The 18360-nt window shown below is 45.0% G+C and overlaps 1 protein-coding gene across 1 annotated transcript in view; it reads right to left on the bottom strand.

Moving 5' to 3' along the window:
- LOC111952706 (neurocan core protein-like) overlaps window positions 1-18360 on the bottom strand; it is a 160207-nt gene that overhangs the window by 121716 nt on the left and 20131 nt on the right. The window contains exon 5 of the mRNA XM_070435359.1: window positions 16471-17706. Coding sequence (XP_070291460.1) covers window positions 16471-17706 — 1236 coding nt within the window. The remainder of the gene's footprint in view (window positions 1-16470; window positions 17707-18360) is intronic.

Raw genomic sequence — 18360 nt, forward strand, 5'->3', positions numbered from 1 at the left:
TTATGACAGACATGGTGGGGTCGTCATGCAGACGGCTGGGGCTGGCTGGTCGGTCTGGCTGAAAAGCTTTGTATTTTTTCAAGAGTTGTTCATTGTTAGTCTGTTAGTTAAAGGTGCAACATAATATTATTATTGAGTTACCTTTGATCTAGTTCAGTCTTATTAATCACTTTAACATATTTTAATAATGATCTCTTACCTAGCTTATGACTGTGGGTATTTAGCTTACTTTTGTTCTAAATAGAGATGGCATATTGGGTTGTGTTGCTTTGGGTCTTCACCACAGAGAGAAAGAGAAGTGCTATCTATATTGCAGAGACTGAGTAAAGTGTCTCTGTCTCTGTCTCCACCCCGCCCCACCCCCCTCTCATATCTGTCTGTCAGTCTATCTGTCTCTTGTCTCCACCCCGCCCCACCCCTCTCTATCTGTCGTCAGTCTATCTGTCTCTGTCTCCACCCCGCCCACCCCCCTCTCTATCTGTCTGTCAGTCTATCTGTCTCTGTCTCCACCCCGCCCCACCCCCCTCTCTATCTGTCTGTCAGTCTATCTTGCTCTGTCTCCACCCCGCCCCACCCCCTCTCTATCTGTCTGTCAGTCTATCTGTCTCTGTCTCCACCCCGCCCCCACCCCCCTCTCTATCTGTCTGTCAGTCTATCTGTCTCTGTCTCCACCCCGCCCCCACCCCCCTCTCCTATCTGTCTGTCAGTCATCTGTCTCTGTTCCACCCGCCCCACCCCCTCTCTATCTGTCTGTCAGTCTATCTGTCTCTGTCTCCACCCGCCCCACCCCCCTCTCTATCTGTCTGTCAGTCTTATCTGTCTCTGTCTCAGCCCCGCCCCACCCCCCTCTCTATCTGTCTGTCAGTCTATCTGTCTCTGTCTCCACCCCGCCCCACCCCCTCTCTATCTGTCTGTCAGTCTATTCTGTCTCTTCTCCACCCCGCCCCACCCCCCTCTATCTTGTCTGTCAGTCTATCTGTTCTCTGTCTCCACCCCCCCCACCCCCCTCTCTATCTGTCTGTCAGTCTATCTGTCTCTGTCTCCACCCCGCCCCACCCCCCTCTTATCTGTCTGTCAGTCTATCTGTCTCTGTCTCCACCCGCCCCACCCCCTCTCTCTATCTGTCAGTCTATCTGTCTCTGTCTCTCTCTCTGTCTCCACCCCGCCCCACCCCCTCTCTATCTGTCTGTCAGTCTATCTGTCTCGTCTCTCTCTCTGTCTCCACCCCGCCCCACCCCCTCTCTATCTGTCTGTCATCTTCTGTCTCTGTCTCTCTCTGTCTCCACCCCGCCACCCCCTCTCTATCTGTCTGTCAGTCTATCTGTCTCTGTCTCTCTCTGTCTCCACCCCGCCCCACCCCCCTCTCTATCTGTCTGTCAGTATCTGTCTCTGTCTCACCCGCCCCACCCCCTCTCTATCTGTCTGTCAGTCTATCTGTCTCTGTCTCATTCTGTTATCTATCTCTCTGTCCTCTCTCTCACTGTCTCCACCCCCTCTCTATCTGTCTATCTGTCTCTGTCTCTTCCTTGTCTCTACCCCCACCCCTCCTCTATCTGTCTCTCTCTCTGCTCTCTCTCTCTCTCTCACCCCGCCCCCCTCTCTCTATCTCTATCATCTCTGTGCAGCAGTACCCGGCAACAACTGGCAACCTCTAAATCACTCTTATTGGAGTGTGCTAAGATGCATGGTCCACCACAGGGAAGAAAAGAGAAGTGCTATCTATATAGCAGAGACTGAGTGAAGTGTCTGTTTGAGGACATGGTGATACAGTGGATCGTACGCCTGCCGCCCTCCCTGCAGTGTCAATGGGAGATGGAAAGTGTACTTACTGACCCCGGGTCATTTACTGTGGGATGGTACAGGTTATAGCAGCATGTCTGGTTTGAGTTGAGTTTATACATTTATGCATGTCTACTGCAGCAGCATACTAAGCAGTGGAAACACTTAGAGTAGACAAGATTAACATTACTTAGATCATACTTATATGTGTACATGCATGCAATAGCTGTACAAAAGATGTAGCATTGTACAGCTTGGTTCTAACTATAATGCACTTTCAATAGACATTCTCATTTGAGCATGCTATTTAGTCCAATAGCTTAATCTTTCCAGGAAACTGACCTAATATTAATAGGTGAGTCATTTTCAGGTTGTGGTTGACCAGGTGTCATGGTGGACTGTTATTTTATATTTCCTCCTCCGACCGCTGTTTAAATATTAGTCATCTAAAACCTGTTACTGTGAGAGATATTTGAGTTCAGTACATTTTCTCCAGTGAGGCATTAAAGTTTAAGACCCAGCTGTGTTGCTATGTATAGGCAATGGCTTATCTTGCGTATAGAGGTGCACTTGAACAGGCAGACCCCATGATCCTTGTCTCTGGAAAAGCTATTACAAGGTTCAGTAACTCCCACGGTGATGGAGGATGGTAGTGTGTGTGTGTGTGTGTGTGTGTGTGTGTGTGTGTGTGTGTGTGTGTGTGGTGTGTGTGTGTGTGTGTGTGTGTGTGTGTGTGTGTGTGTGTGTGTGTGTGTGTGTGTGTGTGTGGTGTGTGTGTGTGTGTGGGTGTTGTGTGTGTGTACGTTGCTGTCTGCGGGGGGTGGGGCGGGGTGGAGACAGAGACAGATAGACTGACAGACAGATAGAGAGGGGGGTGGGGCGGGGTGGAGACAGAGACAGAGACACTTTACACAGTCTCTGCAATATAGATAGCACTTCTCTTTCCTCTCTGTGGTGAAGACCCAAAGCAACACAACCCAATATGCCATCTCTATTTAGAACAAAAAGTAAGCTAAAATACCCACAGTCATCAAGCTAGGTAAGAGATCATTATTAAATATGTTAAAGTGAYTAATAAGACTGAACTAGATCAAAGGTAACTCAATAATAAATATTATGTTGCACCTTTAACTAACAGACTAACAAATGAACAACTCTTGAAAAAATACAAAGACTTTTCAGCCAGACCGACCAGCCAGCCCCAGCCGTCTGCATGACCGACCCCCACCAGTCTAGTCAATAACTCCAACACAATTTCCTTCCCAGTTCCCACCTTGAATTTGTTTAATTCCGAAGGGAAAGGTTTRGAAACCATTTTTTTTACAGAAAACCCCACATACACCTGAAATATACTACATTAACACACAGAAACAGCAAATCCTTCAGATAATTAATCTAATAGGACTAATAGTACTGTAGAGCTATTTTTATTTGCACACAATATAGCTGGGTCGCCCCGTCCTGCCCCTAGGCGTTCACCACCCTGCAGAACCCCAATCCAACACACCCCACTCAGCTTTAGGATCTTAGTGAAACATGAATTTATTGATTTTGGGCGTTTTAGGCCAAGGTGAGACTGACAACCCACAGACCCCCAGGGCCAGGACTGAGCATCTCAGCAGCTAGGGATTGCCTAAATAGGTAGCTCCCCTGACGTGGACATGTTTTCAATACAGACACTTTAAGTCATACAGTATTCCATATAAGGCATCCAGACCTTATGAAAGTTGCCCAGTATACCCTTAATCTTGTTAGAAATCAAATCTAGTGATACATAACTTGACATTGTGGGAGGATATCCAACCTTCCAATGAAAGGCAATGCATTTCTTAGCTGCTATAAATGCTTGGTAACACAGTTTCTTCAGATAACAGTCACCAGTTTCAACATTTCCAAGCAAACAAAAACAAAGAGAAGGGAGAATCTGTAGACATGCTGAGATAAAAGAACATACTCTTTGTCAGAATTCAGTCAGCCTTTACAAGACCATAACATAGCAAATATGTAATCTTGTGTTTTACACCTCCAGCAGAGGAATTACATGTCTGAGTGCATGATGTTCTGTTTCACTGGCATATAGTACGTTCTATAGATGGTCTTAAACTGCAGTAATTTATGTCTGCTATTATATGAATATGACTGGGCATTCCAACATATCTGTATCCATTCATCATCATCAATAGTGTCTCCCAGGTCTTCCTCACATTTTGTTTGACATGTTTTGGGTCCACGGGAAAAGCCTCTCTCAACCCTTGATACAGTTTGGAAATGAACTTTGGAGATTTGTCAGACTTCCTTAAAATAGCATCTGGCTTGTCCAGTGTTTGCTGCACAGAGCGAATAAAGTGTTGTATCTCCAGATATTCACCTCAGCTCCGTCAAATACTGGTCTTCCCTGGCTGTCTGACCCTGCTGGGACCCCTGTCACCATCTGATGCTGCTAAGACATGATGAACAGTGTTGTGTACTGACTGCACTAGAGGGCTGCATTCCCAAGGGATGCCTGCAGGACCTGCTTAACCAATGTGATTCGAAGTGCAATCAAAAAATGTAATCATCATTGAAAAGGAAAAGGCACAACGCCCACATAGGTTAGGCTACTATGGTGAGTGAGCGTTGCGCCTTTTCATTTTCAGTAAGTTGATTACCCATTTATTTGTCTCTGCCTGTAAATCGTCCTCCTAAAAGGTAGGCTATATCCTGTATGCAAAACGTAGCAAGTGTTGCTGTCATCATTCTTGCTGCTCCAAGTTCATTAGCCATACCTGCGAGATCAGGTGTGCATGTGGTCTCAATGAAATAGAGTAGGCTATAGCCTACACATGGTTGGAGAAGCATGGGGCAGTTATCTTTCCAAGGAAATGTACTTCCTAAAAACTTTACTAAATTGCCTAGAAACAGGCCTAAATATTGATCACCTTTCATTTGCGTCAACCTCACCTCTAACTCTCAACATTGTGCACCGCACGCAACGCACGCACGGCACGCACGCACGCACGCACGCACGCACGCACACACACAACACACACACACACACACACACACACACACACACACACACACACACACACACACACACACAACACACCACACACATTTTATGCCGGACACTTACAATTAGCTCTAGTCCGGAAGCTGGAGACAGCTAAAACCAGGCAACCCTCACCACCCGAGAGCACCTCCTAGAATCACACTAAAATAGTGAGGAGAGGAGCAACAAGCAATATGTCAACTGGCTACTCAATAGAGGCCAATTTAAGAGATCGCGAAACAAGAGTGACGGCCAAATTGGGATATTGTTTCTACAAGAGCACTTTGCAGTGAGCCTAAATACATTGCTTTATCCGAGCTGTCACACTCCATCCTTCCTTATCATCACAAACACATTCTCTACTTTCTCTACTAGCCTATGGTTTGTTTTTCCCCAAAAGCAGAATATTTCAGGTCATCCTATGGTTAGTGTCTGGAGAGCTGCTGCTGACAGCTTTTCTAATAGGAGCTGTAGTGCAACCCCCCTCTTCCCCGTGTATCGCCTGTTCTGTGGGGTAATTCTCTGGGTACTGCCCGGCCCAACAGGCTCCATCATTTCCTCCACAGCCAGATTGCCCTCTCTTGGCAAAACATGATGCGATGTGACTGCAATGAGTTCACTGCCTCCAAACTAACTTGATCGTCTTCTGAAGTGGAGGAAACATCTCAGAACTCACAACTTTCAAAACCAGTTGGGTTCTGTTTCTCCCCCCCAACTAAAAAAGACTATGATTTCATCATCTTCACACACATTAAAAATAAATGGTTCTATATAGTGCCAAATAAGGGTAATTTGGCTTGTAACCACAGCAGATCCATTTTGGTGCTATATGGAACCTTTTTTCAGGTTCTATAAAGAACCATGCTCATAAGGTTCTAAATGGAACCTGTATGGTGCTGTCAAATAACTTTTCCTAAGGTTCTATAAAGAACTATTAAAAAATGGTTCTGCTATGGTTACAATCATTTTGGGGGCTATATACAATAGAATCGTTTTATATGGCTCTTTATAGAACCTCAATCTCAAAGGTTCCTTATAGAACCATACAGGKTTTTTTATTCATGGTTTAATAGACAGGTTGGTTGTTTAGCAACAAAACCAATGCGTGAACGACTATGGGTCAAACAGACAGGGTTAGCTTAGACTGTTGAGAACATTAAACTATATTTCATCTCCAATGTTTATTGAACATTTGTACAATAAACTCTCAAATACATCGTTACAGTTGTTGGTTAGTTAGCTAGTGAATTTTTGCCATATTAGCATACATATGAAAGCAGTCAGAACACCTCAAAACAAGACATGGTATCAAGAACAAGATGAAACTTGCTGAAATGAGTCAAATACAATTCCCCACATGGCAGCTTCTTTTCATTGTTGGTAGCTATCTGGCCATCCAGAATCACAACAACTGACGGACTTCTGCCCCTCACGGACATCTGAGTGCGCTAAGAAAAACGTGCAAAATGACTAATTCAAGGTAGAAAGGAGTTGGAGCACTCATTTTTTTTAGATTGATTTATTTTCACTTTAATCCATTTGTTTGCTGAAGGGCAAAGTCCCACCTGAACTCCCATCTATAGCCATGTTATATTGTTAAAATTCCATACGTTTTATTATTGTATTTATTAACTAGTTGAATCAGGTGTTCTAGCTCTGGAAGAACTGGGGGTCCCTGAGGAGAGAATTAAGAACTACCGACTTAGTCAACTTTTACAAGACACCGTCACTGGCCATAGTCATACAGTATAACATGTAATAACATAACACAACAGATTAGATCAACTGAAATGACACACTCACTCACGGTTGCACAAAATGAGCTGTGAGCAAACCACGCCACCAAATATTCGAATGATCCGCCACCCCTGCATATAAATGATCACTCAATTGCAAAGAACTATTGAAGAGCTCAAAGGGTTCTTTGGGTCAGTATGGCTCCACATAGAACCATCCCCCTTCCTAAAGAACCCTTGARGAACCCTCATTTTTTAGTGTGCAGTTAACCTTGAGGTATATCTGGCTGGCTACAGTGCAAATGCAAAACGATTATATCAAGGCTGGATCGTGGACAGTCTCCTTCAAATGTCGACAGGCACACTGTATGCATAAGACAGCAATGGTTCTACGGTTATTTTGACATGGATGCCAGTCCCGAAGTATTATGTGATTGTTCTGTCAGAGAGAAATAAGAGGTGGTGTTAAGAGACAAGAGACAGGATATAGAGAAACAGCTTCTGTGCCTCTGTTTGTTCTTTGTTCTCCCCATGGGGGATATAGATGTGCTGGTGAAATGACACATCAGAGGGCGACGCTGAGTCTCCATGCATAATCAAATAGGACTGAATACTTTAGCCTCTCCTCTGGCTCCGGCTCCATCCAGGTCAGAGCTGTAGCCAGAAGGATCCCATTTTGCAGACGAGGACAAAGCATCTATTAAGGGTATTATATTCCACTGACAGCACTCCGCCTGCAGACCTGCAGCTTCATTTCTTACTTCGAGGGACACAGAGGTGATGTGATTCACAGGTTTATAAAATTCAACACACCCGCGGGGACGCCGGCACTGTAAAAAACAATAAAAAGACTGATATGGTTCTGAACGAAACACATGAAGTCAATGTTACTTTTTAAAAGGATGACATATGGCTCGATAGAGGTCCTTTGCTACTATCGTTTACGGCCATCTAAAACAGAATGACCAGAATAAAAGTGAAGAGAATTGTAGATTAAACAGCCGAAATGTTAAGACAAACAGTGGGGACATTAGATTTAACCTGGTCTGTGGTCTGTGGTTTGTACTCTGCTGTTCTTTCTTCCATAGGGCCAGTTTGTTTCTAGCCCACTGGGACAAATAACATTCATTATCTTCTGTGGAATTACCGATCACTAATTTCAAACACTCACAGGCTAGGAAAGTCCTGCCAGGTAGCCATGCTAGGCTAGGGAAGTGGTGCCAGGTAGCCATGCTAGGCCAAGGAAGTTGTGCCAGGTAGCCATGTTACTGTAGGCTAGGGAAGTCATACCAGGTAGCCATTCTAGGCTAGGTAAGTCATGCTAAGTATCCATGATAGGCTAGGGAAGTGGTGGAAGGTAGCCATGCTATGTTAGGGAAGTAGGCGTAACGCCAGATAGAGACTTAATTAGCTCTACCGTAGCCTGGCTGACACACAGTCGGCCACTATTATGCCTCCGGCCCACTATGATGTTACCATTATGAGGGCCCTAAAGATGTGCAATACTTCTGAATGCAACAGTACAGAACACAGCCAACAATGAACGCAATCCTGATGGATCAAACGCCTACAGCACACAGGGAAACAAGGATCGGGCAATCTCAGTTCTTGTGCGATTGTTATCTCATTTGAACTACAGTACTGTATAGAATGTCTCTGTTATGTCTCACAATGTACTGTACGGAATGTCTCTGTTGTCTCCCAACTGTGCTTTCAAGGGCTTTGAGGAAAAACTCTGTAATATTTGCAAAGACTCCTTTTCTTTTTGAACTATTTCCCCTCTCCAGAACTGTCCGGGGATTCAGTCATTCACAATTTATAATGGGAGCTTGGCTGTACAACCAGCTTAATACAGTTACAGATTTTAAGTCTGCTAATGGTATACTGTTGAAGCTTGAATGAAATTAGTGTGTGTGGGGGGGGGGGGGGGGTTAGTCTCATTCACTGTGGGTTTTGTTTCAAAATGGAATAAAAAAACATCTGTAATCTCACAAAAGTTATTTTGCTTGTATTTAATATGAATATCCTCTTTGTTATGGTTCTATATTTTTTGTTAATTGCATTTTTATTATTAATAAAATCAGTGTGTGACTATTATGTCTTGTGTAACATTTCAAGTGTCATAAATGTGCTTGAAAGGCACTACAAAGAGGGTACTCAGTACTCTGTTATATTACCTTTTTGTGAGTAGCACTTGACTATGGTCCACCAAGGGACCATTTCTCAGAGAAAAGCAATACAGATACTTTAAGAGTATGGAAGGAGTGCCAGTGCTTACACAGCGGAGATAAAGCCATCATGCAAAACGTTGACTGACTGTAAATCCAATATCTTATTTGCAATGCATACTATTCATTAAAAAGGATTTCCTAAAATAAGACAGGATGGTCATCATCCAGATTCGGACTCCATTCCTGTTTAAAGTCACATAAGGAAATCCAGCAGGATCCAAAACCGGGAAGAGCACAATAGTGTATTAGTGAGCGGGCAGTGTCTACATGACCCCAAGAGACACCCACCACTCTCCTCTTCAGCTTATTCTCTCACACTTTGGTTCCTTCCTTAGTTTCCCCTTGTTACTAGGACACAAAAAGCCAATGCTCTGCACAGTCAGCGTAACACTCTTTATCTTCCCCCCCATTATGGAGTACAGATTCCCCAAGGCGCCGCTTTAACAAATCCCCATTCATTAAATATGCAACCGGCGAATAGCATGTGATTATATCCAGCATGAACGTTTGATATGGAAAATGGCCGAATAAAGGCGAGGAATASAATAGACTGGACGGAGAGATGGAGAGGCGAAACGAGGGGATGAGATAATGGTAGCGGTTTTGTAGTGAAGCTATCTTAATGGCATTGATGAGTAGTTAGATTCTTGCTGAGGTCAGCTAAGGGCCTTGGGGGCCAGCGTGGGGCCATTGATCCTGGGGTCCTTCAACACCAAGGGCCAAAGAGGCTTTCTAAACATTATTACGGAGGGAGATGTAACAATGTCCCAAGGAGTAATACAATACATAAACCTGAAACAGCTGGAGGAGCTAGAGGCTCTCTGAGACAGAAACAGGACTCAGAAGATCAATCTGGGTACAGCATAGCCTATCACAGAGCATGTTTGTGTCGCCCTGATTTGCCTTTATCTTGGCCAGGTCGCAGCTGTAAATGAAAACTTGTTCTCAACTGGCCTACCTGGTTAAATAAAGGTGAAATAAATACATTTTTTAAAAACAGGGCAAACAGGGGCCATACAGTATGCCAAGCTGTTTCTCCACCCCCAAAATGTACCACTCCAATCCAGGGCTTCATTGGTTATTAATGTGCGGTGGGCCTGATCCATCTAAGAGCCTGGGAAAAGCTTTAGTCAAGTAGGCTAAAATTCACAGACATCTTGTTTCTTGTCTCCGATTGGTGTTGGTAATTTAAGGGTTCGACAGACAGGCAGCATACTGTAAGCCTCCATCTCCAGCTGAGCTATCACTCTCTGCACATGGGTGCCAAGTTGGGAGTCTCCGTGTAAACTCGCTGTAGGGTTACCTTGGGAAGAATGAAGCAGGTCGTAAACAAGGAGGCGGATAAATGGTGTAAGACTTTGACAGGCCTTTGTGGTGTACTTCAATATAAAATAATACAGTTCCAACATGTCCAGATACTCTGCCATAATGTCACTGATTACACTTCCTTTAGATTATAAATTATGCAAATGAGGCCTAGTAGTAATTAAAGATAAATTCCAATTAAATGTATCCATGTTTACATTAGGCCTACATAGCGCCAAAACCCCCTTCTCTGGAGAATCAACCTGTCCTGATTTCAGTGTGTGTGCTGCGTGCGTGTGTGCACAAGTGTAGGTGTACATGTGTGGGCCTAGGGCTCATGGACTACACATAAGTGATTCTGCATGTTTATCCCATTGGGAGCTTGCCCTATGTGGGTCCATCTGTATGTGTTTAGCTGGAGGACGTGTGAGGCAGGGAGATGGAGGAGAGGTGAGGAAGTGGAACATAAGTTGACATAAAGCTTAGCTGGTCTCGTCCCAATGTGATACATGGGTAGTTAAAGGGGAGGGGGCTGAGACCAGAACACTACACTATACTGATATACATATACAGTGGGGAGAACAAGTATTTGGATACACTGCGATTTTTGCAGTTTCCTACTTACAAAGCATGTAGAGGTCTGTAATTTTTATCATAGGTACACTTCAACTGTGAGAGACGGAATCTAAAAAAAAATCCAGAAAATCACATTGTATGATTTTTAAACTTAATTATGCTTATTGCATGACATAAGTTATTGATCACCTACCAACCAGTAAGAATTCCGCTCTCCACAGACCTGTTAGTTTTTCTTTAAAGCCCTCCTGTTCTCCACTCATTACCTGTATTAACTGCACCTGTTTGAACTCGTTACCTGTATAAAAGACACCTGTCCACACACTCAATCAAACAGACTCCAACCTCTCCACAATGGCCAAGACCAGAGAGCTGTGTAAGGACATCAGGGATAAAATTGTAGACCTGCACAAGGCTGGGATGGGCTACAGGACAATAGGCAAGCAGCTTGGGAGAAGGCAACAACTGTTGGCGCAATTATTAGAAAATGGAAGAAGTTGAAGATGACGGTCAATCACCCTCGGTCTGGGGCTCCATGCAAGATCTCACCCTCGTGGGCATCAATGATCATGAGGAAGGTGAGGGATCAGCCCAGAACTACCCGGCAGGACCTGGTCAATGACCTGAAAGAGAGCTGGGACACCAGTCTCAAAGAAAACCATAGTAACACACTACGCCGTCATGGATTAAAATCCTGCAGTGTACACAAGGTCCCCTGCTCAAGCCAGCGCATGTCCAGGCCCGTCTGAAGTTTGCCAATGACCATCTGGATGATCCAGAGGAGGAATGGGAGAAGGTCATGTGGTCTGATGAGACAAAAATAGAGCTTTTTGGTCTAAACTCCACTCGCCGTGTTTGGAAGAAGAAGAAGGATGAGTACAACCCAAGAAACACCATCCCAACCGTGAAGCATGGAGGTGGAAACATCATTCTTTGGGGATGCTTTTCTGCAAAGGGGACAGGACGACTGCACCGTATTGAGGGAGGATGGATGGGGCCATGTATCGCGAGATCTTGGCCAACAACCTCCTCCTCCCAGTAAGAGCATTGAAGATGGGTCGTAGCTGGGTCTTCCAGCATGACAACGACCCGAAACACACAGCCAGGGCTGTAAGAAGCATCTCAAGGTCCTGGAGTGGCCTAGCCAGTCTCCAGATCTGAACCCAATAGAAAATCTTTGGAGGGAGCTGAAAGTCCGTATTGCCCAGCGACAGCCCCGAAACCTGAAGGATCTGGAGAAGGTCTGTATGGAGGAGTGGGCCAAAATCCCTGCTGCAGTGTGTGCAAACCTGGTCAAGAACTACAGGAAACGTATGACTCTTGTAATTGCAAACAAAGGTTTCTGTACCAAATATTAAGTTCTGCTTTTCTGATGTATCAAATACTTATGTCATGCAATAAAATGCAAATTAATTACTTAAAAATCATACAATGTGATTTTCTGGATTTTTGTTTTAGATTCCGTCTCTCACAGTTGAAGTGTACCTATGATCAAAATTACAGACCTCTACATGCTTTGTAAGTAGGAAAACCTGCAAAATCGGCAGTGTATCAAATACTTGTTCTCCCACTGGTATATATATACAGTACCAGTCAAAAGTTTTTCTTTTTTATCTTTTTCTACATTGTAGAATAATAGTGAACACATCAAAACTATGAAATAACACATTATAGAATGATGTAGTAACCAAAAAAGTGTTTTCTATGATAAATTCTTCAAAGTAGCCACCCTTTGCCTTGATGACAGCTAGAGAGAGAGAGAGAGAGAGAGAGAGAGAGAGAGAGAGAGAGAGAGAGAGAGAGAGAGAGAGAGAGAGAGAGAGAGAGAGAGAGAGAGAGAGAGAGAGAGAGAGAGAGAGAGAGAGAGAGAGAGGAAGGAGAAAAGAGAGAGAGAGAGAGAGAGAGAGAGAGAGAGAGAGAGAGAGAGAGAGAGAGAGAGAGAGAGAGAGAGACAACAAGGACAGATCTGGTCTGTATTGTTGGGTTCTGGGGACTGTGTTACTGCAGTAGTTAACCATTGATTAAAGAGGATTATTAAGATAGGCATTAAGAGAGGACAAACACTGTCCCCCCTCTCTACACCCTGGGCACTCACTTCTGTCATCATGAAGTGCTAGTTAAGCATCATATCACCTTTACCTTACCTGACACCCTAGACCCACTTCAATTTCCTTACCGCCCCAATAGATCCATCCACCGACGATGCAATCGCCATTGCATAGAGGAATACCTATGTAAGAATGCTGATCATTGACTATAGCTCAGCCTTCAACACCATAGTACCCTTYATCACTGCAGCTAGCGACTGGAACGAGCTGCAACAAACACTCAAACTGGACAGTTTTATCTCAATCTCTTCATTAAAAGACTCAATCATGGACACTCTTACTGACAGTTGTGGCTGCTTTGCGTGATGTATTGTTGTCTCTACCTTCTTGCCCTTTGTGCTGTTGTCTGTGCCCAATAATGTTTGTACCATGTTTTGTGCTGCTACCATGTTGTGTTACTACCATGTTGTTGTCATGTTGTGATGCTACYATGCTGTGTTGTCATGTGTTGCTGCCGTGCTGTGTTGTTGTCTTAGGTCTCTCTTTATGTAGTGTTGTGTTGTCTCTCTTGTCGTGATGTGTGTTTTGTTCTATATTTATATGTTATTTTTATTTTTTTATCTCCTGTCCCTGCAGGAGGTCTTTTGCCTTTTGGTAGGCCGTCGTTGTACATTAGAATTAGTTCTTAACTGACTTGCCTAGTTAAATAAAGGTGAAAAAGATGTATAATAAAGGTGCAGGTCTGAACCCCGCCCTGTGCAACTGGGTCTTGGACTTCCTGACGGGCGGTGAAGGTAGGAACAACACCTCCACTTCTCTGATCCTCAACACATGGGCCCCACAAGGGTGCATGCTCAGCTGCCTTCTCCCTCCAGCCTACAGGGAGGAGGTGAGGCCCCTTGCGGAGTGGTTCCAGGAAAATAACCTCTCCCTCAACGTCAACAAAACGAATGAGCTGATCGTAGACTTCAGGAAACAGCAGAGGGAGCACGCCCCTATCCACATCGACGGGACCGCAGTGGAGAAGGTCAAAAGCTTCAAGTTCTTCAGCGTACGCATCACTGACAATCTGAAATGGTACACCCTCCCAGACAGTGTGGTGAACCTTCAACCTCAGGAGGCTGAAGAAATTTGGCTTGGCCCCTAAAACCCTTACAGGTGCACCATTGAGAGCATCCTGTCGGGCTGTATCACCGCCTGGTACGGCAACTGCACCGCCCACAACCGCAGGGCTCTTCAGAGGGTGGTGCAGTCTGCCCAACACATCACCGGGGCACAACACACTGCCTGCCCTCCAGGACACCTACAGCACCCAATGTCATAGGAAGGCCAAAAATATCATCAAGGACATCAACTGCCCGAGCCACGGCCTGTTCTCCCCGCTATCATCCAGAAGGCGAGGTCAGTACAGGTAGATCAAAGCTGGGACCGAGAGACTGAAAAACAGCTTCTATCTCAAGGCTATCAGACTGTTAAATATCCATCACTAGCCGGCTACCACCAGGTTACTCAACCCTGCATCTTAGAGGCTGCTGCCCTATATACATAGACTGTCATGCCCTGATCTGTTTCACCTGTTCCTGTTATTGTCTCCACCCCCTCCAGGTGTCGCTTATTTTCCCGAGTGTATTTATCCCTGTGTTTCCTGTCTCTCTGTGCCAGTTCGTCTTGCATGTTTAGTCAAGTCAACCAGCGTGTTTTTCCCGTACTCCTTTTGCTATTCTCTTTTGATAGTCTTCCCGGTTTTGACCCCTGCCTGACTCTGGACAACTTTCCCGCCTGCCTGATCATCCTGCCTGGCCTGACCTTGATTCTGCCTGCCCTTCAGTCCCTATTGGACTCTGAACTGGTTTTGACCCTTTTGCCTGTCCACGACCATTCTCTTGCCTGACCCTATTGGATTAATAAATATTGTAAGACTCCAACCATCTGCCTCCTGTGTCTCCATCTGGGTCTCGCCCCGTGTCATGATATAGACATGGAATCACTGACCACTTTAATAATGGAACACTCGTCACTTTAATAATGTTTCCATACTGCTTTACTCATCTCATGTGTATATACTGTATTCTATTCTACTGTATTTTAGTCAATGCCACTCCGACATTGCTTGTCCTAATATTTATATATTTCTTAATTCCATTCTTTTACTTTCAATTTGTGTGTATTGTTGTGAATTGTTAGATACTACTGCACTGTTGGAGCTAGGAACACAAGCATTTCGCTACACCCGCAATAACATCTGCTAAATATGTGCATGTGACCAATAAAATGTGATTTGATTTGATTTGATCTACCCTCATATTTACCTGCTGGATGTGGTTAGAACAACAATGACTACATACAGTAGTGATAAAGGATGTTTGAGGCATTCCAAGGTATGCAGCTACCAGACGTCAGCATCGCATCATTCGTTCATAGTCATATATTCTACATGGGACATCAGTGTTCCTTTACCAGACGTTAACTTTCCACTGAAATAGGCACTAAATATTTCACCAGAACTTTCTAAGCCGTGAGTCAGCCCTACTGTGTGGATTTCAAACGAGGCCAAGAGAACAAACTCCTCAACCAAGGATGTTATCTTCCCTCCAGCCTTCATGGCAGAGTAAAACATATATGGGTGAGGGTTAAAACCCATTCCCATCAGGGTGAATTAATGTGAACAAGTTAGAGAGGGCGAGCAGCTTGAGTCTCTACACATGCTGTATCATTCTGAACTTGGACGAAGGGCTTCGCTTTGCGAGAGACAGCGGGAGAGCGAGTCAATTACAGCTCGCATCTTCTACCTTCCGTCAACATTGATTTGCCGGGGCCTAAGATCTCAGCCTCTCACAGCCTGTCTAACTAACCAAGACCCTCTAATTACTACACTAAGGCTGCTTCCATTCTACCAATTCACAGCCCCTCTTTGTTTACAGAAGCACTCTCTGAGGTCCAATAGAGAGGAAGACGGTGGAGAGGAATATATAATAAGTGTATAAAACATTAAGAACAACTGCTCTTTCCATGACATAGACTGACCAGGTGAATCCAGGTGAAACCTATGATCCCTTATTGATGTCACCTGTTAAATCCTCTTCAATCAGTGTAGATGAAGGGGAGGAGACCGGTTAAAGAAGGTTGTTTAAGATTTGAGACAACTGAGACATGGATTGTGTATATGTGCCATTCAGAGGGTGAATCGGCAAGACAAAAGATTTAAGTGCCTTTTAATGAGGTATGGTAGTGGGTGCCAGGTGCACAGGTTTGTGTCAAGAACTGCAACCCTGCTGGATTTTTCACGCTCAACAGTTTTCCATGTGTATCAAGAATGGTCCACCACCCAAAGGACATCCAGCCAACTTGACATAACTGCGGGAAGCATGGGAGTCAACATGGGCCAGCATCTCTGTGAAATGCTTTCGACACCTTGTAGCCCATGCCATGACGAATTGAGGCTGTTCTGAGGGCAAAAGGGGGGTACAACTCTATATTAGGAAGATGTTCCTAATGTTTGGTATAATCAGTGTATAGAGAGAGAGAGAGAGAGAGAGAGAGAGAGAGAGAGAGAGAGAGAGAGAGAGAGAGAGAGAGAGAGAGAGACGGGAAGAGAGAGAGAGAGAGAGAGAGAGACAAAGAGCATCTGCAGCATCATGAATTAAATTGATCATGGGGCCTCAGCTCCCCTCCTATGGTTTATAGGAGTAATGGATTATATAATTACACAGTAGGATTAGATAAAGGCTAATAATGGTGACAATAAAATAGAAAAGGGAAGATACCTGAAGGGTTGAGGCCAAAGCCCCAGCTGGGCACAACGACACCAAAGGTGGTCTTCTCTCTCTTCTCTGACTTCTCTGTGGTCACAGGGGTTTTGTCCTCCTTAGACGTGGGATTCATCCCTCCCAATGGCTTCCATCCTTTTCCCACCACAAATGATTCTGAAACAGCTAACCTGGACTCTTCCTCATGATCGCTGCCCTTCAGAAAGGACAACGCCGTGGTCAGCTGAGTCGAAGCTGCAGTTGTTTGTGGTCCATCTCTGGTCAGAGATGTGGTACTAGCTGTCTCCTCTCTATCTACTGGAATCTGTGCAATGGAGATGGGTGGCTCCTTGGTAGAGGTAGAATCACTGGAGTCTTTTCTCTGGTTGTTTGCTGTGGAAGTTTTAATGGTTGTCAGGGGCTCCATAGAAGCTGCAGGTCTGGAGGTGAACCCAGGTGTGGTGACCTCATTTGGGCTTCGTTGTCTCTCAGTCACCCTGGCTGTATTCAGGCTCTGCTTTCTGATCACAGGGGGGAAGCCATCTTTCTTACTGGAGGTGGTTGGAAGGAAGKTTGGAAGGAGATTCTCAGTAGGGCGTCGGACATAGACAATCTCTCCCCTGGCCTCCTCAGCAGTTCCCCCCGGGCCCCGGCTGGAGCCAGCAGCAGAGGCAGCAGTAGATGAGGTGGTGGGCTGGTCCACTAGCTGCCACTGAAACAAAGTGGTGTGTTCTGTCAGAGTCTGGTTCTGGCTCTGGGTCTCGGTAGGTTTCAATCCAGACAGAAGAGGCTTTGTGCTGCTGCTGGCACCGTTGCCTGGGTTCGTGTCACCGTTCGATCCAAAGCCACCTGGAAAGTTGTTCCCTCCTCTCCCGCTTCCCTCTGCCTCTGTCTCTTTGTCCTCTCTCTCCAGGATGGATCGGGGGATGCTGCGGTCCTCATCCTGATCTCTCCCCTCACCAGAGTAGCTCTCTGGGTTGGTAGGAAGGGTCATGACCTCTAGGGGCCCCGCTTTGGCCTCCATGGGCTCCCAGGTGGAATCCTTCCCCATGTAGGCCACGTGTCCCTGTCCCGGGGCCTCCAGCATGGAGCCCTTCATGGCCTTCAGGGCCCATCTCAGCTGGCTGCCTGGGTATGGTTCCGGGGTCCCTAGGGATGAAGCCAACCCACCCTTAAAGCCCTGGAGGGGGCCTCCTGATCCATTCACAGCCTCCACGGCCTTGCTACTCACATCGGGTCCCACTGCTGTGACTCCTGCAGAGTGACAACACACATTCATTAACATAGCATGGGAGGGAAATAGTTTGAATGATTGTAATTAAATGCATGTTTAATTAGCAATCATAACACACTGCCTCCAGTGCAGCAGTCATTATATTTAATTAATTCAAATCCATAGTTTCATTATCTATTTGCCTTTTTATTTTATTTATCTATTCTGATACAGTATCTATACCCAGATGTAAGACATAGTTACTAGGGTTTAATATGCAAACAGGAAGGGAGTGTAAGTAAGACTTTAAATGGTGATTGGTTGTTGTGTTGCACCATAGGAAGGCTGGTTATTTATTTATATACTGGAGGCGAACCCTCATTCACGGCAACAATTTTATTTATGTATTTTTTGCTAAATCTGCTAAAAAAATTATTAATTTGGATTACTGTTGTCATTCCAATAATGGTGCAGCCTCTTTGTATTCCAGTACAAAGCACAGTAGCAGACCCACACTGCGTACCAGGCCCAACATACACAAAAAAAGAGGATCTGGTTGTAACGGCTGTYRTCTTCCTCCTCGYCTGAGGAGGAGAAGTTWGAAGGATCAGAGGACCAATGTGCAGCGTTGTAATTGTTCATCTTATTTAATGAAGTGAACAACTCAAAATACAAAAAACAACAAAGTGAAAACC

Source organism: Salvelinus sp. IW2-2015, linkage group LG26, assembly GCF_002910315.2.
Source record: "Salvelinus sp. IW2-2015 linkage group LG26, ASM291031v2, whole genome shotgun sequence".
Taxonomy (NCBI): Eukaryota; Metazoa; Chordata; class Actinopteri; order Salmoniformes; family Salmonidae; genus Salvelinus; species Salvelinus sp. IW2-2015.